Source organism: Haliotis rufescens, unplaced genomic scaffold, assembly GCF_023055435.1.
Source record: "Haliotis rufescens isolate VD_foot unplaced genomic scaffold, xgHalRufe1.0.p SCAF_15, whole genome shotgun sequence".
In the NCBI taxonomy this organism is placed as follows: Eukaryota; Metazoa; Mollusca; class Gastropoda; order Lepetellida; family Haliotidae; genus Haliotis; species Haliotis rufescens.
The window spans coordinates 35,255,168-35,281,291 of NW_025963835.1; the positions used below are offsets into that span (position 1 = coordinate 35,255,168).

Genomic DNA, 26,124 nt, shown 5'->3' on the forward strand with positions numbered 1-26,124 from the left:
GCGAGGTAGACAGGCGTCTAGTCAAACCACCAAACCACATGAGTGTCATGTGACCATTGATGTGTAGTGTCAAGAGAGTAAACACACGAGGCGGGTAAATCTCAAGAAGACAGCGCTCGGTTATTATTGCAAGTCACGGCATTGTTCTTCTTAGAGGCTGAGATACGCGACTACAGCAGACTCCCCCGAGAAACTTCAACAAAACTTCTACGATGTCGACCAGACGTGCTTTACATTTTGTCTTCAAAGTTGGCAACAGAACTGAAACAGCAAAGTTCTACAAAGATGTTCTGGGGATGAAAGTGAGGATTTGGCTAGTCGATAGCGCTCTTTCTCTAATTTCATACCTATTTTATGTTTATGGGTATGATGTATATAATGTTTAATGAAATGAATTGAATTTGTATTCTGTTCATATATGTTTAATTTGGACAGGCTGTGCATAGATACTTCAAAATCCAATGTTTCTCATAGTATTGTATGCTCTACTGTGAATCTTTACTATCTCTTTAACCTACTTGACATTGACAGGATCAACAATAGGGTTGACCTCTCACCCAAGGTCTTCAGTACTTGGGCAGAGATAGAGCTCTATTGGCTATATAAACTAACAAAGACCGTTAACTTTAGCCTCAGATTTGGTTCTAAGTTATTCAATTTTTAAAAGTTTGAGATATTTATTCATTGAAATCTATTTGTCAGAGGTACTTGGATGGAAGTTAAGTAAGCGGTATCTGGTTCAGTAGGGTGCTTGGGGTCAGTCCCTCAATATACTGTAAATCGTGAAATTAATGCGTCTCCAAAAGATTGCGACCGCTGGCCGTTAGCCAAAAATGTGACTCAATATAAATGCGACCCCCCCCTCCTCTGACTGATTGACTGACTGATATAGGAGATTTAACGTGCGCTTTCCGACTGTAGCGTATTTCGCACACGGGCCTGGCCTGACCATTTAGTGTATTCCGAGAAGGGTGAAAGTGGTGTGTGCAACACAAGAGGGGGCTTTTAGGGGTTGCTTATATTGAATTTTTGGAATTTTTAAATTTGGAATAAATGCCGAGGTAGGTGGAGGAGGGAACTAAGGGAGCCGGGTGAGGTGGGTGTTTGTATGTTTATTGGATTTTGGATTGGTAGATTAATGAGTTTTTAAATGCGCTTAATTAGATCTGTTTTGATTAGGAATACGCCTAGGGCCTTGAAGTTTTCTAGTTTATTTTGAGGGTTTAGTATTTCATCTAGAGTAGGAACCTTATTTAGATTAAGGGTGGTTTGTAGTGTGGTTCTGTGTGTTTGGTAGTGGGTGCAGTGGATGAGTGCGTGTTCTGTGGTTTCGGGTTGTTTGCAGTGGGGGCAGTTGCCTGTGGTGTGTCTTTTAAGTTTTTTTGGGTGGTTATTTAGGTTCGTGTGTCCTGTTTGGAGTTTTGTAATTAATCTGTCAATTTTGTAGGGATGTAGGATTTGGCTATTTGAGTTTTGATATCGATTATGCCATTTTTTGGTTATTTTTTGTTTGTTTACACTTTCAATTTCTGATTTTGAGATGGGTAGGTTTAGGCTTATTTCTGGTATTTTGAGAGATAATTTAGCTGCTTTATCGGCGCTTTCGTTGCCGTAAATTCCTACGTGGGCGGGGATCCGCAAGAAGGTTATTTGTTTGCTTTTAAGTATTTGGTTTATTAATTTAGGTCATTTTTTGGTATTTTTGTTTTTGAGGGCTTGTAGTCCACTAAGCATGCTAAGGGAGTCGGTGAGAATTAGGATTTTATTGTTGTTTTTAGATTGTTGGTTATGCAGGGCTGAGGCCATGCCCATAAGTTCGGCCGTGAATATAGATTGGTTGTTAGGGAGTCGGTAAGATTGTGTGGATATAACTGGTTGTGTGGTATGGACTCCGAAGCCTGTGTGGTTGGAGATCGGGTCTGAAGATCCGTCAGTGTATATGTGACACCAATTTGGCCAATTTTCGTGTATGTATGCAAGTGTGGTGGTTTTAGCTATGTTTGGGTCAGTTTGTTTATTTATTTGGTTAGCCTCCCCCCTCCTCTCAAGCATCAATGGATTTATATCTAAAGAAAATGTCCTCTGTCAGGTTTACAGGGGAATCCTCACCCTCATCCAACCTTACATTAATCAAATCACACACCAAATAGCACTGCTTATTAGCGCTGAGTAGAGTACTTCCGCAAGAACAATATATGTGCGCTGGCTCGTGTCAGCCTTTGACGCAGTCGCATAGAAAAAAGACATCATGTTGCGTGGGTGGCGTCTGTCTGGACTTGCAGGTGTGATCAGTGATGACATAAGTGAGTAGAACTCTTGTCTTGACCCCAGCAGTGACAATTCACAGGATGTAATGAGTGTTTGAATGACATTGTTTATATACTTGTTGCAAGTGCTGCTCAATAAACAGTGATGTGGAATACATAGTTGTTTGTTTTTAGCGTATGTCTAGTTGGTATTTCTTCTATCCAAAATGTCTTATTGTTGATATAAATGCGATGTTTAATAATGCAAGCAAAGACCACTTGCATTTTTCGCATTTAATTCACGTTCGCGTTAATTTCAAGATTTACAGTATCTCATGTGATTCTGTCCACTTCGGGAATAAGTGGCCGTGGACCCCTCCAGCCTCAGATTACTGGATATGTGTCTGATAGGCGTGTAGGGGAAAGCCCTTGCTCTCCTCTAAGGAAGCTCATCAGAGCAGTAACCTCTATTCATACGTCTAATTGTGTCAAATTTGAATTGTATTTCCACCAGTTTCTACGCCATGAAGAATTTGAAGAGGGATGCAAGGCTTCTTGTAATGGGTGAGTATACATGAAACTGCAGTAGATATTGTCAAGGGAAACACATGTTTTCTCTACTGTGCAAACAGGGGCATTGTTTGTTGGTTGGTAATACAGTGCCCTGACTATTCTGTTGGGTCAGAGAATATTGACCTACTGTGTGCCTAGGGCCCTAAGTAAATATGACTGTCATGTCCGCAAGTGAGGACTCTTTGATGTGTAAGATGATACAGAGATATCTGGAGAGGCGACATGGAGATATATCTGGTCAACATCCAGCTGTTGTTTTGCATCATCCCCCAGGTATCATGTGGCATCCCGCAGGTACCATGTGTCATCTGTGCTCCAAAAACATCTTACATCCCAAACAATGTCTTTTTGTCAACTGCATATTTAATTTGATATTGGCAACACATGTCAAGGATACTTCAGCTTTTGGTAAATACCCTGGCTGTGTTGGTACACATTCAGTACTCCTTGTGTGTCAACAGTTGAGTTTGGGGAAATTCATGTGTGTAGATTATGTGACAAGATGTTTGTGATTTGTTGGCAAACACTAACAATTAAGCATGGATGTGAAAAAATATTTTGCTACTTTGTGAAAACAGTTTCCAAGGAATAGATCCCGATGTTATTTCCTCTTTCAGACCATATGATGGGAAGTGGAGCAAGTCCATGGTTGGGTACGGGCCAGAGGACAACCACTTCGTTGTGGAGCTCACCTACAACTACGGGATCGGAACCTACAAAGTGGGGAATGACTTCAGGGTAATTAATGCATCAAAAGAAAGTATATCAAGAAATTGAAAAGTATCAACTTTTTTAACATGGGAAACCTGAAAATGTAGGTCTTGAGGAGAGTTCACAGTCTTGCTTTAGAAAATCATTACTTTTTAGTATTCATAAAACCTGTTAAAAGAATACTGTGAAAGTGTTTTACTGGTGGCAGTGTTGTCTAATATAGCACTCCAATTAGTGATGTTTGAAAAAGTTCTTAAAGAACAATGTGTAGCTTGGACCATGATAATTCCGACCAAACTTTTTCCAATGATGTGTTTCTTTTTTCACGCTGCACTCAGCAATATTCCAGCTGTGCACTGGATTGTTTAGTCCAGACAGGATTAGTTACAGGCAGCCATCATACTGCTTGAATACTGCTGAATGTGGTGTTAAACAACAAATAAAAAAACACTCAGTCACTCACTGAAGCACGCATCCACACACACACACACACACCAATAGAGTGATTTGTTACTCACTCACTCACTCACTCACTCACTCACTCACTCACTCAGTCTAGTCGGAGACAGATATTGTAGTTCTCCCTGCTTCAGGGGTTGACTGTGTCATCATCGGCCATATTGGATCGTGCTCGGAAGAACAACTACCCCATCTCCACGGACGACGGGCAGACGTTCGTCCTGGCTCCAGATGGCTACAAGTTCATCATCATCAGTGAAGATGTTCAGGGAGGTGAGCTGGATTTTACAAAAAAACATATTTTGCTGCAGGTCCGTGAGTCTGTCATTGACTGTATGAGCAGTTTTATTAAGTAAAGATTGTTATGAATTTAGAAGAAGAAAATTTCCCCAAAGGAAAAGTCAAACTTTCTTACAGGGCTTTTTAGGCGGAATGACGGCACAGAGTAAACATTCATTTATGTAATGAGGGTTAATTCCTTATGTAAGTGTGCATGTTCAAGACATGACTGTCTTTGAACTTTAATTAAGAATTTCTAAGATTATCAGGAAAAATATTTATGTTAAGATTTCCATCTACTATCCGCTTGTTTCCCAGCCACTGACATTGTGTATTGTACATGTTTGTTCAGACCCGGTCACTAAAGTCACCTTGGCATCATCAAGCCTACAGAAATCAGTAGGTATGTAACCATGGTAATTTGATAAGTTAAAATTGAATGAAAGAGTAAAGTGACAATTGAATGGTTGGTTGATTTGTTGTTTAACGCCGCACACAGCAATATTTCAGCTATATGACAGCGGTCTGTAAATAATCAAGTCTGGACTGGACAATCCAGACTGATATCATGATCATGAGAGTAAAGTTGTAATTGAATGGGGGAGAGTAAAGTTGTAATTGAATGGAGGAAAGTGAAGATGTTTTTTTTATGAAGAAGAGTAAAATGGTATTTTGTTTCATGTTTACAGATTTCTGGTCCAAGTTGGCTGGGATGAAAGTTTATTCTCAGACGGAAAAAACAGCAGTACTCGGATTCGGTGACAACCAGGTGAAACAGAGGTCCTAGGTTTCTGTACAGTTGACAAATACTGTACATTTGTTTAATCATCTACACGCTACATGCATTGCAATATGCAGTGGACTGTACGCATGGATATGTATCCAATAGTTTTACATTTGTTTTGTTTTAAAAGATGTAGGAAATCTGAATGTATCGTTGTCTTCTTTCAGTGTAAGCTGGAACTGGTGGACATTGGGAGCGCAGTGGATCATGCCACAGCCTTTGGGAGAGTGGCTTTCTCATGTCCCAAAGATGAGGTGAGCTTTTTATGTGGTGAAGATTTCATTATTAAAATAGTTTTCTCTTGCTTTGGCATGTAAAATGACTTAATCATCATGACTTTTGAATTGAAAGATTGCCAAAATATTTGGATTTCCTATATAGTTAGAAGTAATGCAACAGTAAATCACTTCTCAGGAACCCTAACCACACCCTGGAGTGCCAGGCACAGTGAGCCAACTGTCTGCTCCTGCAATCTGTGTACAACCAATTCAAACACAATTCCAGAAGTTGATGATCGAGTGAAGTGAGTTTCAACTGCCTGGCATTCAGAAGTTGATGTCCGAGTGAAGTGTGTTTCAGATGCCTGGCATTGAGAAGTTGATGACCGAGTGAAGTGTGTTTCAGCTGCCTGGCATTGAGAAGTTGATGACCGAGTGAAGTGTGTTTCAGTTGCCTGGCATTGAGAAGTTGATGACCGAGTGAAGTGTGTTTCAACAGCCTGGCATTGAGAAGTTGATGACCGAGTGAAGTGTGTTTCAGCTGCCTGGCATTGAGAAGTTGATGACCGAGTGAAGTGTGTTTCAGCTGCCTGGCATTGAGAAGTTGATGACTGAGTGAAGTGTGTTTCAGCTGCCTGGCATTGAGAAGTTGATGACCGTGTGAAGTGTGTTTCAGCTGCCTGGCATTGAGAAGTTGATGAAGGACAACAACCAGACAATCCTCACCCCCTTCATCAGTCTGGACACACCAGGGAAGGCAACAGTCCAGGTGGTCATCGTAGCTGACCCGGTAGGTCGTCTCAGTCCAGGTGGTCATCGTAGGTGACCCGGTAGGTCGTCTCAGTCCAGATGGTCATCGTAGGTGACCCGGTAGGTCGTCTCAGTCCAGGTGGTCATCGTAGCTGACCCGGTAGGTCGTCTCAGTCCAGGTGGTCATCGTAGCTGACCCGGTAGGTCGTCTCAGTCCAGGTGGTCATCGTAGGTGACCCGGTAGGTCGTCTCAGTCCAGATGGTCATCGTAGGTGACCCGGTAGGTCGTCTCAGTCCAGGTGGTCATCGTAGCTGACCCGGTAGGTCGTCTCAGTCCAGGTGGTCATCGTAGCTGACCCGGTAGGTTGTCTCAATCCAGGTGGTCATCGTAGTTAACCCGGTAGCTTGTCTCAGTCCAGGTGGTCATTGTAGCTGACCCGGTAGGTCGTCTCAGTCCAGGTGGTCATCGTAGCTGACCCGGTAGGTCGTCTCAGTCCAGGTGGTCATCGTAGTTAACCCGGTAGCTTGTCTCAGTCCAGGTGGTCATTGTAGCTGACCCGGTAGGTCGTCTAAATCCAGGTGGTCAACGTAGCTGACCCGGTAGGTTGTCTCAATCCAGGTGGTCATCGTAGTTAACCCGGTAGCTTGTCTCAGTCCAGGTGGTCATTGTAGCTGACCCGGTAGGTCGTCTCAATCCAGGTGGTCATCGTAGCTGACCCGGTAGGTTGTCTCAATCCAGGTGGTCTTTGTAGCTGACCCGGTAGGTCGTCTCAATCCGGGTGGTCATCGTAGCTGACCCGGTAGCTTGTCTCAGTCCAGGTGGTCATTGTAGCTGACCCAGTAGGTCGTCTCAATCCAGATGGTCATCGTAGCTGACCCGGTAGGTCGTCTCAATCAGCTTTTTCAGGGCGCTTGGTGACAAAAGTTTAATGTTTGACAGTCAGGAAACAATTCTTTTCACAGAACAAAACAGTAACATGCTTATGTGTTTCAGGACGGACATGAGATCTGTTTTGTCGGAGATGAGGCCTTCAGGGAGCTGTCACAGACGGACCCCAAGGCTGATGATCTCCTGACCGAGGTGAGAGGTCATGGAAAAAATAATTAAAGGAATTATTACAGTATTACAGTATGTTCATTTATTAAAACATTATTTTAATGTAGTTTCTCGTTTCCCTGTAACAACGTTATTTTGTTTGTTTGCTTGTTTATTGTTTAATGCCACACTCGGCAATATTCCAACTATATGATGGCGGTCTGTAAGTAGTGGAGTCTGGACCAGACAATCCGGTGATTCACATCATGAGCATAGATCCACGCAATTGGGATACAATAACATGCATCAACCAAGTCAGCAAGTCATCCCGTTAGGCACTTCCTACAACAAGCATGGTCACCTTTTACAGCAAGCATGGGTTACTGAAGATCTATTTTCTACCAGGATCTTCATGGGTCAACAACATTACTTGTTGGGTGTGTGCGTGTGCATGTGTGTGTGTGTCTGTGTGACGGTTATGTTATCATTGAACCCTTTGTTTGCAGGCTGTGTCAAAAGACAAGAGTGATGAATGGTTTGCAAAGAAAGGAAAGAAGAAGGCATCGGCTTAGAGAGTATAACACAAGATGACATATACATTGTTTAGAGACTATAGTCACTTCCCCTCAATTGAAACACTTAGAACTCTACAGGACATGGGGTTAGAGAGTATATACACTTGACCTCAATAGAACATATAATACTCTACAACATGACATGGGGTTAGAGAGTATATACACTTTACCTCCATAGAAACACATGAAACTCCACATGACATGGGTTCAGAGATTAATACACTTGACCTCCATAGACACATGTAACTACATGACATGGGTTTAGAGAGTATGTACACTTGACCTCCATAGAAACACATAATACTCTACAACATGACATATGGGTTTAGAGAGTATATACGCTTGACCTCCATAGAAACACATGAAACTCCACATGACATGGGTTCAGAGAGTATATACACTTGACCTCCATAGAGACACATATATAACTACATGACATGGGTTTAGAGAGTATACACACTTGACCTCTATAGAAACACTATATAGACTATATTGTTATTACATCTGTATTTGATGCGTAATATATATAAATATATATATATGGACTTGTGGTAAGAGCATGCACAGTATTTTAACCCTTTTAAACCCAGTATTTACTCTCTGGTCCACAAAATGTGCCTGGGGCTAACTCTATGGTTTCACAGAGAGGTAGAGCTATCAAGGCCCTATCAACTGCTTGTGGATATCTGGTCGTGGAACTATTGACAGTGAAACCTTGTTAATGTGGACACGCTGTTTTCCAGACAATTACTGTTGGGTTTGTTTGTATAAACAACCACTAAGGTGCTGGTGGGTCTCACCAAAGTAGTAAACGTCCAAGACCTGCATCACTACAGCGTCCCTCCACATCAAGCTGGCCAGCCATGATATAACTGAAGTAGTAAACGTCTAAGACCTGCATCACTACAGCGTCCCTCCACATCAAGCTGGCAAGCCATGATATAACTGAAGTAGTAAACGTCTAAGACCTGCATCACTACAGCGCCCCTCCACATCAAGCTGGCAAGCCATGATATAACTGAAGTAGTAAACGTCTAAGACCTGCATCACTACAGCGTCCCTCCACATCAAGCTGGCCAGCCATGATATAACTGAAGTAGTAAACGTCTAAGACCTGCATCACTACAACGTCCCTCCACATCAAGCTGGCAAGCCGGGATATAACTGAAATACTGATCAAAGCAGTGGTAAACCCAACCGAACCACTCACTCACTTCATGAGTACTGTTCTGTAGAATCTTGTTAAAACTGTTGTTGTTCATGCACAAAGCCAGCGGAATTCAATTCAGGACCCATATGGCGCTATCGTTTAAGTCACTGTTTTTGTTTAATAATATTCCCCACTTTGTCGTTTTGAGTAATACAACATTGTTTGACGTCTTTTTATGTTTATATTTGATACATGACAGTATGACAGTGCAAGCAACTCTTCAATGTCACTCCCGTAAAAGGGGTAGATTTCCGAGCTTACTTGAATATATCTACAAAAAAATATACAGACTACAGACATATTTCGCTACACATTTACCCTGGATACATGTCGTGTTTATATATAGAGATTTATAAATAGAATTTAACCCAAACTGTTGTTAATACCGTTACAAATTTCAACATTTACGTTAATGCATGTCAAGATTTGCATACATTTATATAATTTACATATATTTATAGAATGTTTATTTATGTCTACGTTTTTATTTAAAACTCTAAAATTAAGGTATGTTTTCTTCCAATGACTACTGTAAAGCTAACAGCAGTATGTTATGCACTCGTGTTTGCTCATTGTGTTGTCTCAACACAGGTTTATATTTCATTCAATAAAAGGTACTTCTGTGATGTTGGCTGATGTTATCTGTGTCCTGTCAGCATGCTGTAGGAAGAGACCGTCCCTGTTGACCCTTTCGGGATTGAACATCTTTATTTTTGACGCCACACTCAGCCATGGTCCAGCTACTTTTGGCAGTCTGTAAATATGGGGACTGGGCCAGACAATCCAGTGATTGGCATGAGCATTGGTCCTTGGAACTGAGATGCTATGACGTGCTATCATAATGTCACGAGGCCTGACTGCCAGACCCTTTCGTAGGCTCTTAGAACAAGATAGACACAATTTTATGGATAACAACTTCTTTAATACTGTAAAAAGCGACGTTTCGGTATAGATCCTTATACCGTTGTCAAGCAAGACTGAATGAGGGACATAGTGCAGAATATATATAGTAGGTGGAGGATTAACAGTAACAACAAGGGCATACATGAGTGGGATAACATAGGTAGGTGTGACAACAAGGATGATGCTATCACAACACGATGGACAGAAAACACATAGCTAGAAGCCAATGGGGCATGAAGCCAATAAACAGGTGATTATTGTTTGATGAGTTCATAGTAGGCGGATGGGATGAAATAGCCTTGATCTCTGTTGATTGACGGGTTGTGGCGGCGAATGTGGACTGCTTCTGTTAGTTTTCTTTTGGTGAAATCATGGAGGTTGTTGTCGAGGATTTGGACGTTGTCCCAGTTGATGATGTGATTGGGACAGTTGATGATATGGTCCGAGATGGCTGATTTGCTGTCGGATTTGATGGTGGAGGTTTTATGCTCTTTGATTCTAGTGTTGATTGGGCGGGATGTTTCACCTACGTAAGATTGCCCGCAGTTGCAGTCAACTTTGTAGACTACACCTTTAACCTCTTGGGGTTTAGATGTGTTCCTGCCGTTGGCTCTTAGCAGGGTGTTGAGGGAGTTGGAGCTGGTGAAGTGGGTGTCGATGTTGGCTTGCTGTTGGAGGAGGCGGCTGATGATGTGGGAGGCTTTTCCTATGAACGGGAGGGCGATGCGGAAGGGCGCTGATTCGGGTTTGAGGGTCGCAGGTCTGGGTGTGGGATGGAGTACAGAGGCGATGACTTTGTCGACGAGATTTGGTGGATAATTGTTGAGGTGGGTGAAGACTTGGCGGAGGTGTGCGATCTCAGGTTTGGGGTCAGCAGAGGAAAGGTTGATGGCACGTTTGGTAAGGGTGGAGATGATGCCAGTCTTGGTTCTGAGAGGGTGGTTATAGTTGAAGTGGATATACTGGTCGGTGTGGGTGGGCTTCCGGTAGACACTGGTTTGGATTGTTAGCTGAGTTTCTACAGACGAGGACATCTAGGAAGGGTAGTTGGTTGTCCTTTTCTGTTTCGATGGTGAACTGTACTCGGGGGTGTTGTTGGTTAAGATGTTGTAGTAGCAGGGTTGGGTCTTGGTCTTGTTTGAGGATGACAAAGGTGTCGTCAACTTAGAACAGGCACAGGGTTGTTTGGGACCTTTATTTCTACTGGAGATTAAAGTAAGACAGAATAGCCTCAAGTCAGCCATTCCACAAAGGGTAGCAGAGGGCACTGTCTGGATTTCAATAATACAAGGTACCATATATATACTGCTCACACAAAGTAGGGGATATTGAAAAGTTACGACGAACAGTTTCAGAATTATGTTTAATTTTCATTGGGAAACAATAATAATGTGGAAATAAGGATGTTAAGAAACAGTTTTGAAAGTAATGACTTTGATCAAGCTTCAATTTCATTTTGTAGACACTGGAAAGTTCATGAGGAGTAGAAACCCAAAAGTCACAAATGGGTTAATACCGGGTTGGCCCACCATTAGCAGTCAAACAAGCATTACACCGACGTCTCATACTCCTAATGATGCGACCAATGTGAACTTGGGGAATCCTCTGCCATTCCTCTAGGAGTGCCACGCCCAGTTGTTGCAAGTCTGGACATGGGGGATGCCGCCTCTGCACTCGTCTTCCGAGCATACCCTACACATGCTCTATAGGGGAGAGGTCGGGGGACATCGCTGGCCATGGAAGAGTTTCAATTTGGTGCCGCCGCAAATGGTTAAGGACGACGTGCGCACGGTGAGCCCTGGCATTATCGTCCTGGAAGATGAAACCCTGTCCGTGACGGTGTGCAAATGGCAGGACATGTGGCGTGGTGATGTTGTCCCGATAGTAAACACCTGTAACTCTTCCTTGGCAGATGTGGAGATCGGTTCTGCCTGTCACCGTGATTCCACCCCATAACAGAACCCCTCCCATACCGATCATTTGGAATCATGGCAGCTGGCTGATGACGCTCACCAGGACGACGCCAGACACGATGACGGCCATCATTGGAGTCTAAAGAGAACCTCGACTCATCACTGAACATCACATGGGACCACCTGGCATTGCTGCACCTCTGGTGACGACGACCCCACTCTCGCCGGGCTTGTCTGTGATGGTTTGTTAGGGGTAATGTGATGTAAGGTCGCCTTGCTCGAAGTTCTGCAGCATGGAACCGGTTTCGTACCCTCTGTGTGGAGATGAGATTCCCAGTTGCATGTCTGTGAACCTCCTGCAGCTGTGTCGCATTTAAACGTCGATCACGGAGGGCTCCAGTGATGATCCGCCGGTCATCACGTCTGGTCGTGCATTTTGGACGACCACTTAGGGGTCTGTCTTGTACCCTTCCAGTGGCAATGTAACGTGCCCACAACCGGCTGACTACTGACTGTGAGACATGCAGTTGTGCTGCTGTGTAGGCCTTCGTTCTTCCGGTCTGGATCATCCCAATTGCTTCAATCTTTCGTCTTCTCGTAACCTTCGCATTGTGGAAAGTGGTGAAGTGATGGATGAACTTGGTCCAAAACCCATGTTAACACCCATTTTTGCACGTGAGGCACGTGGATTTTGTCATTTGCACGTGTGACACAAGATGTGATTTCTCATCCACACCCCCTGGTACGTATGGGTGCAATTGTCCTGGATGCAAGGGCATCTGGTGGTCATTGTGAGGCATGCTCAGACTGACCTATGCTTTTCCTCAATCATACATAAATTATTTGTAGGCCTCTATATTACTGTCTTTGTGCCACTGATTATAATTTCAACATCCCCTACTTTTTGTGAGCAGTATATACAAGGAACTATTTGGGGGGGTTTTGTCATTGAAATCCTTATAAATTGTTCATCATTACAAGGAAGGCGGGTAAAAAACAGACATTATTTATTTATTTATTTATTACCTATAACATTTATAGACATGATACTTCATTTAGTATCCAATAATGTATCCAAGACATCTGAGAGGCGCGCGCCAGGCACGCCAGAATTGAACACGTGTCCACGACTGTGACATCACTTCCGGTGTATACTGGTGTCCAGTGACCGCCGCGCTGAGCAGCCACATCGAGGCGTGTCTTGGCGCTATACCGAACCCGCACGCACCGACATGGGTAGCACGGGCAACATGTGCACATAATCCCGTGACGTATACGTCCTCTAAATGTATACGTGGTGCATGACGGGAAATCTCGTACAGGTCGGCCACCAAATCTCGCGAGATCACGTATGATGGTCCTTGTGTGAAGCGTGGGAATTGTTTAAATGGATATTCTTCTTGTGATAAATACCACTTGCTGGACGGATCCCTGTTAGGCAGTTCCACATTGTCTATATATCCGATAATGAGACGTGGTTCCACTTCAAGGTGTAATAATGTCTGCAGTAGCTTGTCAGTGTCGAGAAAAACATCATCGTCAATTTTCATCACGTACCGAGCCTGTGAACAGAACTGTTTTGACCACTGCAAAATGGCGTTAGTTTTACGTGTGAGATTTTTGTAGGAGTCGATAAAATTTGCTTGCACAACATCGAAAAATGTCTCTCGCTCACTAGACAGTTGCATGTTTGTTATCTCTTCCGCTAGTCCTGATAAGAAAATCAGTTTCAGTTTTTCATTCTTATTGAACTGTGATCCCCAGGTCTCCCGTATTGCTTGGCGTTCTTGGAAATGAGACGGTTTAGAGGGCACGATGGCCACAACGTACACGGACTGGGGGACACCAGAGCTGGAACACACCTCGGAGTTGACCACAAACTGATACTCGTTCAACACCTGCCCGGAACGCACAAACGCCTCCAGTTTAGCGTCGGTTAGATCACGTCCCAATGAATCAACATCGTTGACGTGTTCACTGACGGTTGCTATGGACATTTGGTCACCATGGTAACTGGAGTGTCTGTAGATCTCACAGCGCCCGTCTCGCGTGAGCCTTGTGTAGGATACGCTGAGGACATAGAAGGCAAGCATGCCCGCACCCAGTGTGACGGTCGCTCGCTTCAACGTCCACGACCGCTCCTTCATCCCTCTATGGCAGCGTCCCCAGCATCCCAGGGACATCTACAACCACATCCACATATAATATCTGTCAGGTATCAGTAAATAGGAGATCACCTCCAAAATGAAGGTCAATGCTTTTTAGAATATTCCTTAGCGATTGTCCACTAATTTTAACGAGATGAAAACTTGCAGAACCAGTTAGAAAAGCACACTATATAAATAATATTCCATTAACATATCAGGTATTTTCTTCCTTGACCTTATTCCAGATTTTGTTTATCTTTTCACACGTTCTTTTAGTCACACTGCCATTTTATACGTTCATCCCGTTGTCGGTTGGATGGAGCCTTAGCGTCATACCAAAAGTCGTTAAAAAATGATACTTGTTGTTTCTCTGCCTGGCACTCGGCATGAAGGGGATAAATCTAAAGGACTGGTCTGCTCGGAGTCAGTATACTGTATACGTGCATGAACATCGCTAAATAAATGCAATTACCTTGAACGCGACGGTAAACCCTATTTCACACTCTCGCCAATCCACTCACTCACTCACTCACTAATACTGTGGAGATGCCGGGTTAGAATTGGTCCCTATCACTATACGGGTCGTAAGAGATGATTAAATGAATCGAGGGTCAGTTGGTCAAAATATGAATCACTGGAGGGTCTTGTCCAAACTAGTATAGGCCACCGCAATAAACAGACTCGCTATCGGCATCGGCATGGTTCAGCAATAGGTCTGTATGGGTGGGAGGGTGTATGCTGATTAATTTGTGAGTACAACGCATCCCTGCTTTAAAAAGTAAATAGACCCGGGTAGAATAGGTCTTCAGCAACCCATGCTTGCCGTAAAAGCCGACTATGCTTGTAAAAGGCGACTAACGGGATCGGGTGGTCAGGCTCGCTGACTTGGTTGATACATGCCATCGATCCCAATTGCGTGGGTCGATGCTCATGATGTCAATCACTTGATTGTCTGGTCCATACTCGATTATTTACAGACCGCCGCCATATAGCTGGAATGTTGCTGAGTGCAGCGTTAAACAACAAACAAATTATTTCCTTGTTACACCAAATATTTCAAGCTTTAAGGCCTGTTGATAAAACGTGAAGACTTTGTAACTTGTCCTTTTTAGCACCCACGATACGAGTATGTGCTGTCAGGAAGTCTCTAACAACCCCTGTCAGTGAACACGATATATATACAGTAGAAAGTCTCTAACAACCCCTGTCAGTGAACACGATATATATACAGTAGACAGTCTCTAACAACCCTTGTCAGTGAACACGATATATATACAGTAGAAAGTCTCTAACAACCCCTGTCAGTGAACACGATATATATACAGTAGAAAGTCTCTAACAACCCCTGTCAGTGAACACGATATATATACAGTAGAAAGTCTCTAACAACCCTTGTCAGTGAACACGATATACATACAGTAGAACGTCTCTAACAACCCCTGTCAGTGAACACGATATATATACAGTAGAAAGTCTCGAACAACCCCTGTCAGTGAACACGATATACATACAGTAGAAAGTCTCTAACAACCCCTGTCAGTGAACACGATATATATACAGTAGAAAGTCTCTAACAACCCCTGTCAGTGAACACGATATATATACAGTAGAAAGTCTCTAACAACCCTGTCAGTGAACACGATATATATACAGTAGAAAGTCTCTAACAACCCTTGTCAGTGAACACGATATATATACAGTAGAAAGTCTCTAACAACCCCTGTCAGTGAACACGATATATATACAGTAGAAAGTCTCTAACAACCCCTGTCAGTGAACACGATATATATACAGTAGAACGTCTCTAACAACCCCTGTCAGTGAACACGATATATATACAGTAGAAAGTCTCTAACAACCCCTGTCAGTGAACACGATATATACACAGTAGAAAGTCTCTAACAACCCCTGTCAGTGAACACGATATATATACAGTAGAACGTCTCTAACAACCCCTGTCAGTGAACACGATATACATACAGTAGAACGTCTCTAACAACCCCTGTCAGTGAACACGATATATATACAGTAGAACGTCTCTAACAACCCCTGTCAGTGAACACGATATATATACAGTAGAACGTCTCTAACAACCCCTGTCAGTGAACACGATATATATACAGTAGAACGTCTCTAACAACCCCTGTCAGTGAACACGATATATATACAGTAGAAAGTCTCTAACAACCCCTGTCAGTGAACACGATATATACACAGTAGAAAGTCTCTAACAACCCCTGTCAGTGAACACGATATATATACAGTAGAACGTCTCTAACAACCCCTGTCAGTGAACACGATATACATACAGTAGAACGTCTCTAACAACCCCTGTCAGTGAACACGATATATATACAGTAGAAAGCCTCTAACAACCCCTGTCAGTGAACACGATATATATACAGTAGAACGTCTCTAACAACCCCTGTCAGTGAACACGATATATATACAGTAGAAAGTCTCGAACAACCCCTGTCAGTGAACACGATATACATACAGTAGAACGTCTCTAACAACCCCTGTCAGTGAACACGATATATATACAGTAGAAAGTCTCGAACAACCCCTGTCAGTGAACACGATATATATACAGTAGATAGTCTCTAACAACCCCTGTCAGTGAACACGATATATATACAGTAGAACGTCTCTAACAACCCCTGTCAGTGAACACGATATACATACAGTAGAACGTCTCTAACAACCCCTGTCAGTGAACACGATATATATATACAGTAGAAAGTCTCTAACAACCCCTGTCAGTGAACACGATATATATACAGTAGAAAGCCTCTAACAACCCCTGTCAGTGAACACGATATACATACAGTAGAACGTCTCTAACAACCCCTGTCAGTGAACACGATATATATACAGTAGAACGTCTCTAACAAACCCCTGTCAGTGAACACGATATATATACAGTAGAACGTCTCTAACAACCCCTGTCAGTGAACACGATATATATACAGTAGAAAGTCTCTAACATCCCCTGTCAGTGAACACGATATATATACAGTAGAACGTCTCTAACAACCCCTGTCAGTGAACACGATATATATACAGTAGAACGTCTCTAACAACCCCTGTCAGTGAACACGATATATATACAGTAGAACGTCTCTAACCACCCCTGTCAGTGAACACGATATACATACAGTAGAAAGTCTCTAACAACCCTTGTCAGTGAACACGATATATATACAGTAGAAAGTCTCTAACAACCCCTGTCAGTGAACATGATATATACACAGTAGAAAGTCTCTAACAACCCCTGTCAGTGAACACGATATATATACAGTTGAAAGTCTCTAACATCCCCTGTCAGTGAACACGATATATATACAGTAGAAAGTCTCTAACAACCCCTGTCAGTGAACACGATATATATACAGTAGAACGTCTCTAACAAACCCCTGTCAGTGAACACGATATATATACAGTAGAAAGTCTCTAACATCCCCTGTCAGTGAACACGATATATATACAGTAGAAAGTCTCTAACAACCCCTGTCAGTGAACACGATATATATACAGTAGAACGTCTCTAACAACCCCTGTCAGTGAACACGATATATATACAGTAGAAAGTCTCTAACAACCCCTGTCAGTGAACACGATATATATACAGTAGAAAGTCTCTAACAACCCTGTCAGTGAACACGATATATATACAGTAGAAAGTCTCTAACAACCCCTGTCAGTGAACACGATATATATACAGTAGAAAGTCTCTAACAACCCCTGTCAGTGAACACGATATATATACAGTAGAAAGTCTCTAACAACCCCTGTCAGTGAACACGATATATATACAGTAGAAAGTCTCTAACAACCCCTGTCAGTGAACACGATATATATACAGTAGAACGTCTCTAACAACCCCTGTCAGTGAACACGATATATATACATGAATAATCACACGACCCGGACCGGAGCGAGGGGTATTGGAGACAAGCTATGTGCTTAGTCACTGCTTCAAGACGCACGCTGTGTGTCTCACAGCCCGGACCGGAGCGGGAGGTATTGGAGACAAGATATGTGCTTAGTCACTGCTTCAAGACGCACGCTGTGTGTCTCACAGCCCGGACCGGAGCGGGAGTTATTGGAGACAAGATATGTGCTTAGTCACTGCTTCAAGACGCACGCTGTGTGTCTGTGAGAGATGTCGACCAAGATAAGGCCGTTGCAGCCAACAATCGGCTGGTGTTATTTTCATAGTCCTCTCTCCTAAAGTAGAGGATATCCGTTATGCAAAATTGACAAAAATCGATATAATTGCGAAATAAAGCCTTGCCATTTTCAGTGAAAAACTCCAAGACCTAGTATTTATACAAAGAAATCTCTGTGCAGAGTTGTGTCCCTTAGACTTGCCAGAATACAAAGTTGTGGTTTCTAACCCAAGATTTACCTGCCCTGTTCGTGGGCTTCACTAAAGTGATGGACGAGTATCACCTGAGTGTTTTTCCTCCAACTGATTCAGCTGTATCACAGCGGACTACAAGTAATCGAACCTGGACCAGACAAACCAGTGATTGATATTAGGACTAACGCCCCAAGCCCCGGGGAAGGATGACGCACAATGAACCAAGTCACCGAGCCTGACCATCCGATCCATCTAGACGACTCGTAAGGGCTGTGGGTACAGCTTAGGACCGAGTGGTCGGGTTCTGTTACCTGACTGATAGTGTGACCTCGCACCCCGACGGCGAGGTATGTATAGACTTTTGTATGACCCAAACCTGTTAGTTGCCCGTAATGTTGTCTACTCCGTAAAATATCACTCACTCACTTACGCGCGCACACTCACTCACTCACTCACTTACGCGCGCACACTCACTCACTCTGACACGCACGCACGCACCCCCTCACACTCAGGTCACGCTCTCTCACTCAATGCTGATGCGTAAATAAAACAAAGATAAACTCTCATCAGCGCGACGAGGCAGATATCGTCTTCGATTACATTCACAATGTGTTAAATTAATACTGTCTACCACAATAAACAAAGGGGAGAGGGGGGATGAAATAAAGGGGGGGGGGGGGGGTTCCTGATGAACGAAGGGGAGGGGTGATGAACGAAGGGGAGGGGGGTATGAACGAAGGGGAGGGGGTGATGAAAGAAGGGGAGGGGTGATGAACGAGGGTGTGTGTGTGTGTGTGTGATGAACGAAGGGGGGGTGATGAACGAAGGGGAGGGGTGATGAACGAAGGGGAGGGGGTGATGAAAGAAGGTGAGGGGGGTATGAACGAAGGGGGAGGGGGGTGGTGAACGAAGGGGAGGGGATGATGAAAGAAGGGGAGGGGGAGGTGAACGAAGGGGAGGGAGTGATGAACGAAGGGGAGGGGTATGAACGAAGGGGAGGGGGGGGGGGGGGGTGATGAACGAAGGGGAGGGGGTATGAAAGAAGGGGAGGGGGGGATGAACGAAGGGAAGGGGTGATGGACGAGGGGGAGGGGGTATGAAAGAATCATTGTACTTAAAACAGTGAGCCTTCTCCGCGCTCAACAACAGCGCCACTTGGGCAGGCGAATTTAACACAATAATTGCACATCCTGTCAGATAATGTGGAGTTACAACCACAGCTGGAGCAAGGCAATAATTACCGTAATTATCCATTTTGAGACATCGATTAAACATTACTGTTGGCAATATGGACTTGATGCCAGTATGTAATCGTTATACAACTAGAATGTCATGTGTCAACTTACAGTGCCTGATGTCCGTGTGTGTGTTCTTCTGTGTTGCCTATCACGTGACATTAGTGTGAGAAACGTGCTTCTAGGTTTCCGCCCTGCATCTATCATCGCGAACACCGGCTTCAGGACGAACAACAGGAAGGGCTTATCAAATATTTACCGGTTTATGGTTTTTTAAATATTTTTCAAACTAAAATGAAGTAATATAAAATAGGTGAAGCCCAATAAGCGAAGCAGGATTCTGTGGCACGTATTGAATGACGGGTGCTTCACCAGCATTATAAACATCCAGTGACGTCATCCTATTGTTAAACCAGCACGGAAGGTTTAATCCTCCACAATGGATTTTGAAACCTAGGGTGGCCAGACGGTTACAGTGTTTGTTCACAAGCAGCACGGAAGGTTTTATCCTCCACAATGTGTCTTGAAACCTAGGGTGGCCAGACGGTTACAGTGTTTGTTCACAAGCAGCACGGAAGGTTTTATCCTCCACAATGTGTCTTGAAACCTAGGGTGGCCAGACGGTTACAGTGTTTGTTCACAAGCAGCACGGAAGGTTTTATCCCCCACAAAGGATCTTGAAACCTAGGGTGGCCAGATGGTTACAGTGTTTGTTCACAAGCAGCACGGAAGGTTTTATCCTCCACAATGGATCTTGAAACCTAGGGTGGCCAGATGGTTACAGTGTTTGTTCACAAACAGCACGGAAGGTTTTATCCTGCACAATGTGTCTTGGAACCTAGGGTGGCCAGATGGTTACAGTGTTTGTTCACAAGCAGCACGGAAGGTTTTATCCTCCACAATGGATCTTGAAACCTAGGGTGGCCAGATGGTTACAGTGTTTGTTCACAAGCAGCACGGAAGGTTTTATCCCCCACAAAGGATCTTGAAACCTAGGGTGGCCAGATGGTTACAGTGTTTGTTCACAAACAGCACGGAAGGTTTTATCCTGCACAATGTGTCTTGAAACCTAGGGTGGCCAGATGGTTACAGTGTTTGTTCACAAACAGCACGGAAGGTTTTATCCTCCACAATGTGTCTTGAAACCTAGGGTGGCCAGACGGTTACAGTGTTTGTTCACAAGCAGCACGGAAGGTTTTATCCTCCACAATGTATCTTGAAACCTAGGGTGGCCAGATGGTTACAGTGTTTGTTCACAAGCAGCACGGAAGGTTTTATCCTCCACAATGTATCTTGAAACCTAGGGTGGCCAGATGGTTACAGTGTTTGTTCACAAGCAGCACGGAAGGTTTTATCCTCCACAATGTGTCTTGAAACCTGGGATGGCCAGATGGTTACAGTGTTTGTTCACAAGCAGCACGGAAGGTTTTATCCTCCAAAATGGATCTTGAAACCTAGGGTGGCCAGATGGTAACAGTGTTTGTTCACAAGCAGCACGGAAGGTTTTATCCTCCACAATGGATCTTGAAACCTAGGGTGGCCAGATGGTTACAGTGTTTGTTCACAAGCAGCACGGAAGGTTTTATCCTCCACAATGTGTCTTGAAACCTAGGGTGGCCAGATGGTTACAGTGTTTGTTCACAAGCAGCACGGAAGGTTTTATCCCCCACAAAGGATCTTGAAACCTAGGGTGGCCAGATGGTTACAGTGTTTGTTCACAAGCAGCACGGAAGGTTTTATCCTCCACAATGGATCTTGAAACCCAGGGTGGCCAGATGGTTACAGTGTTTGTTCACAAGCAGCACGGAAGGTTTTATCCTCCACAAAGGATCTTGAAACCTAGGGTGGCCAGACGGTTACAGTGTTTGTTCACAAGCAGCACGGAAGGTTTTATCCCCCACAAAGGATCTTGAAACCTAGGGTGGCCAGATGGTTACAGTGTTTGTTCACAAGCAGCACGGAAGGTTTTATCCTCCACAATGGATCTTGAAACCCAGGGTGGCCAGATGGTTACAGTGTTTGTTCACAAGCAGCACGGAAGGTTTTATCCTCCACAAAGGATCTTGAAACCTAGGGTGGCCAGACGGTTACAGTGTTTGTTCACAAGCAGCACGGAAGGTTTTATCCCCCACAAAGGATCTTGAAACCTAGGGTGGCCAGATGGTTACAGTGTTTGTTCACAAGCAGCACGGAAGGTTTTATCCTCCACAATGTGTCTTGAAACCTAGGGTGGCCAGATGGTTACAGAGTTTGTTCACAAGCAGCACGGAAGGTTTTATCCTCCACAATGTGTCTTGAAACCTAGGGTGGCCAGACGGTTACAGTGTTTGTTCACAAGCAGCACGGAAGGTTTTATCCTCCACAATGGATCTTGAAACCTAGGGTGGCCAGATGGTTACAGTGTTTGTTCACAAGCAGCACGGAAGGTTTTATCCTCCACAATGTGTCTTGAAACCTAGGGTGGCCAGATGGTTACAGTGTTTGTTCACAAGCAGCACGGAAGGTTTTATCCTCCACAAGGGATCTTGAAACCTAGGGTGGCCAGATGGTTACAGTGTTTGTTCACAAGCAGCACGGAAGGTTTTATCCTCCACAATGGATCTTGAAACCTAGGGTGGCCAGATGGTTACAGTGTTTGTTCACAAGCAGCACGGAAGGTTTTATCCTCCACAATGTATCTTGAAACCTAGGGTGGCCAGATGGTTACAGTGTTTGTTCACAAGCAGCAGTTATTTTCCTCAACAATGGGCATTATTCAGCCATTTTAGTTCGGCTCTGTGAACAACTTCTCCACTTAAATTGCGAGACTTAGGTAGCGTATAACCAGTGGAGATCGGGAAGAGAAGAGGCCTCCTGCAACCCTTGCTTTTCGGAAGAGGCGACTATGTTTGTCGTAAGAGACGACTAACGGGATTTGGTGGTCAGGCTCTCTGACTTGGTTGATGCATGTCATCGTATACCAGTTGCGTAGCTCAATGTTCGTGATGTGAATCACCTGATTGTCTGGTCCAGACTCGTTTATTTACAGACCGCCACCATATAGATGGAATATTGCTTAGTGCGGCGTTAAACAACAAAGAAATTATTTCCTTGTTACACCAAATATTTCAAGCTTTAAGGCCTGTTGATAGAACGTGAAGACTTCGTGCGGTGTTAATCAACAAACAAGGAAGTAAGCTTAGAAAGCTTAGGGATTCAGTGGGTTTTGAAAGTCCTCAGTATTTATGTCGAAAATGCTTGTGTGTAAAAAAGGTATTTGTTTCCAGTATTTATTTGAAACCACTGCCATTTGTGACGTGTGACTTGTGAGTTTTCCTCGACGTTGTTCCTTGACAGCTTCTCTCAACTGACGTATTGCTGTGACCCAGTACTGCCCATGGATGGTCTGACGTTGTGGCAGATAGTCGACCCTGAGTATCCCCATAAACCTGTAGGCATGACTGACATGACTCGCTTGTACCATGTGTGGTTGGTAGGTGTGTCCAATGTTTGGTTGGTAGGTGTGTCCAATGTTTGGTTGGTAGGTGTGTCCCTGGATCAAAGTGTCAGACCCAGGTCTCTTCCTGGGTTAGAATCCGCATAAAAGATTTATCAGGACTCTACTGGTGAAAGGCTCCCTGGTTGATGTGGACTCAGTCCCCTTCAGAACATCCTGCGTACCCATCATACGGGCAGCGAGCTCAGCTTGTTTGTTTATTTAATGTTTAACGCCGCACTGGTGAAAGAGGAAATGACACACAGCAGTCAAGATAGAGACATAGACAATAGACAAGGCGACAAGAAATGCCCACGTTTAACGCCGCACTCAGCAACATTCCAGCTATATAACGGCGGTCTGTAAATAATCGAGTCTGATCCAGACAATCCAGTGATTAACATCATGAGCATCGATCCATGCAGTTTGGATACGATGACATGCATCAACCAGACCACCCGATCACCCGATCCCATTAGGCACCTCTCACGACAAGCATAGTCACCTGCTATTCATGCTAAACTGCGGCATGGTTTCTCAGTAGGCTAGCACTATAAATCGACATCAGTCCGGACCAGTACAAGCAACCACACAAACACACACACGTACGTCTTGGACGCGACCTCACCTCACCTCACCTCACCTCGCCTCGCCTCGCCTCGCCTCACCTCACCTCACCTCACCTCACTGATCAACTTGTGGGATATGATGTTCGTACAGGACAATGGAGCTGTTGGGAGTTCCTGAAATTTGAAATACTATCTGATAATGAAAATTAAATTTAATAATATGCGATCTTTTAAAGGAAAAGCGAGTCTGTTTCTGTGCCATACATTTCAAGTTTCTTCAAGAACAGCACTCTCCAGTGGATGCTGTGAGGTCTCGCTGTTTGTATTGATCCATGGAGAGTCCTAGGTTGGATGACATGTTCACAATCCAATTCTTTATGAATAAAATATGAATAAAATATGTTCAAACAAAACTCATCCATCATCTAAACTTGCTGACACTGAGTATAGTCTCCCAAATCAATGACATCATGACAGTCTTCCTTCCAATATTTTGAGAGAAGGTGAATATGCATTGTTTATAAAACAAATTATGGAAGTAGAAATATTATTACAATATTATTGAATTATTCATTTCAGGCTTTGAGTCCAGCGAGTCAACACAATGAAGTACTAGTATCCGGTGATGGATGTTTTGGGTAGCTTTCTGCTGACAGTAAAACACTGGTTACAATGTGCGTCCTGTCAAAGGACGAGGAAGTGAAAAGCCATATTCATTCAATCAACAAATGTGCTTCCTGACACATTTCAGTTGAATAGGACGAGGAAGTGAAAAGCCTTATTCACTCACAAAACAAAATGGCTAATATTTATCAGACACTAAAAGAGTACATTGTACCAATTGTTTACAAGCAAGAAAATTATTTTCTCCTGGAATTTAATTAGGTGCTTTTGACTGACAAAGACACCCGGTCCATGTTAAATTTTGAAAACTTATATTGTGAGAAATAAAGACATGAAAATTTCGGTTTGTTTTTCTTTATTAAATATGAGAAATCCAGATTGTTCCATCAACATAATTTGTACCGATACATATGTCTTATCTTGGCTTGATTTCCAATTGAAGTTGATTCCTTTTCATCTTTTGTTATTTTATCTGTACTCATATCTGATCAAGACATTTTCAAACTATTCAGGATAAATGTATTAGTAGCTTCCTTTTGATATACAATTACCTATCATCATACAGGATTAGGTCAGGGTGTTCAAGAAGTTGGTGTATGTATCAATTCTTATATTTCTTCAATTTCATGCATTATTTATATTTATCAATTTTAAGTTTCCTTTTAACTTATTTTAAACAGTTCACACATTATTACTTTTGTCGTGCACGGTGCAATCTCAATCGGTAATAATCGGTTAAATAAGTGATGTTTGAAGAACAAGTAAAGTGTCATCTGTCATTGTACACACTGAATAGAGTTATCGCCCCTTCTGAATATTTATTTTGACACACCAGTTATTTTGTGAACTAATTCCATTTACATCGTAATATGTGTAGATGAAAATCATAGCAGAAAAAGTGTTTTTTGTCAACTGGACTTGTGCGTTGTGCAGCAAACACCACTATGAAACGTGAAATAAACATGATCGACGATCTCGAGTTCGCCAAGCCACACATTGACTGAGCAAATTTGCAAAAGTACACCGACTTGTTTCATGTTATGCGGTTCACAAAACTTCTGTCATTGAATGTACCATCACATTGTACCTATATGCCGACGAGGTTATGATAAAACAATATATTTCTGAAATACGTATCTCGAAATGCACCTTTCGATTCACTTCCGGGATCCTGACAGCAAAATGCTTATTCCAGTGTATTACAGGCATATTTTCGTTGGACCTCAGTATTAAATGTGAAATATTTTCTGTATTAGATACAGAGGATACCATTTTTTGTTTGTTTGAAATGTCCATCAGTGAAATGCACAACATGCTGCCTGTTCCCTATCAGCTGATGCGACTCACACTGCATGGAGCTATGCTCTCCAAGCCTCGTTTTCGATCCAGGATGGCGAAAGTGTGAAAAAGGTCAATATGCAGACCGCAATCATATAGCTGGAAAATTGCTGTTTGCAGGAGTTCGTCAATTTTACAAACAAGCAGTATGGTACTCATGTGGTTGAACAATTATCTGGAGCACTGTCGATACTTTACAATTCTATTTTCTTTGGGGAAATACATTGTGAACTATTTATTTAGCAGTAGTGGTATTCTCTCATCGATATGAAACCTCCAGAGTCCATTTCTCCGCCTGTGAGGAACATCTATATGTACATGCTGAGCACCGACTTATCCTTGTGCCTTTGTGTTCACGTTGTGGTTAAAATGGCGTCTTATTGTTTTATTATATACTTCATTGTGAAATACTGAGTTTTCTGAAGTTGAGAAAGTTGATATTTCACTGCAGTGAACATAACACTTGATATTTCACTGCAGTTAATATAACACTTTGACTATTGTCATACAAGAGTTATCCCCACGCAAATTGTCTCCCTTTATGGTAAGTGTCTGGTCCGTACACAAACTGTTGACGTCCTTTTTACGTTAGTTTCACATTGACAAGGCAAAATAATGTCTATGGTTATTTATGGAGTTAATATCACTCCTTGCGGTGTGTTATTCTCTTGAAAATGTTTCGTTATTAACTGTAAATTCCTCATTTAACTCGT

General features: G+C 43.1%; 2 protein-coding genes and 1 pseudogene across 2 annotated transcripts; 1 reads left to right on the top strand and 2 right to left on the bottom strand.

The window, feature by feature from the left end:
• The first annotated feature begins 42 nt into the window (after positions 1 to 42).
• LOC124151891 (glyoxalase domain-containing protein 4-like) lies at positions 43 to 8,044 on the top strand. The gene is made up of 10 exons (XM_046524577.2): positions 43 to 302; positions 2,761 to 2,810; positions 3,437 to 3,557; positions 4,124 to 4,262; positions 4,621 to 4,671; positions 4,958 to 5,037; positions 5,220 to 5,306; positions 5,947 to 6,060; positions 7,015 to 7,101; positions 7,563 to 8,044. The coding sequence occupies exons 1-10, from the start codon at positions 213 to 215 to the stop codon at positions 7,626 to 7,628; spliced, it is 885 nt and encodes a 294-aa protein (XP_046380533.2). The 5' UTR covers positions 43 to 212; the 3' UTR covers positions 7,629 to 8,044.
• A 1,821-nt stretch (positions 8,045 to 9,865) lies between these two features.
• Positions 9,866 to 12,226, bottom strand: LOC125379973 (annotated as a pseudogene).
• Positions 12,227 to 12,695: 469 nt separating this feature from the next.
• On the bottom strand, positions 12,696 to 19,608 carry LOC124151861 (beta-1,3-galactosyltransferase 1-like). The gene is made up of 2 exons (XM_046524527.2): positions 19,517 to 19,608; positions 12,696 to 13,840 (listed from the first exon to the last, which is right to left on the bottom strand). The coding sequence occupies exons 1-2, from the start codon at positions 19,565 to 19,567 to the stop codon at positions 12,713 to 12,715; spliced, it is 1,179 nt and encodes a 392-aa protein (XP_046380483.2). The 5' UTR covers positions 19,568 to 19,608; the 3' UTR covers positions 12,696 to 12,712.
• Positions 19,609 to 26,124: the final 6,516 nt, after the last annotated feature.

Bases quoted from the DNA above. Each gene is read 5' to 3' on its own strand.
- LOC124151891 (XM_046524577.2), top strand. From the start codon at position 213: ATGTCGACCAGACGTGCTTTACATTTTGTCTTCAAAGTTGGCAACAGA. The intron at 2,811-3,436 runs GTGAGTATACAT...TTCCTCTTTCAG, and splicing joins TGCAAGGCTTCTTGTAATGG to ACCATATGATGGGAAGTGGA. The intron at 5,307-5,946 runs GTGAGCTTTTTA...AGTGTGTTTCAG, and splicing joins TCTCATGTCCCAAAGATGAG to CTGCCTGGCATTGAGAAGTT.
- LOC124151861 (XM_046524527.2), bottom strand. From the start codon at position 19,567: ATGTCACGTGATAGGCAACACAGAAGAACACACACACGGACATCAGGC. The intron at 13,841-19,516 runs GTAAGTTGACAC...ATGTGGTTGTAG, and splicing joins ACACACGGACATCAGGCACT to ATGTCCCTGGGATGCTGGGG.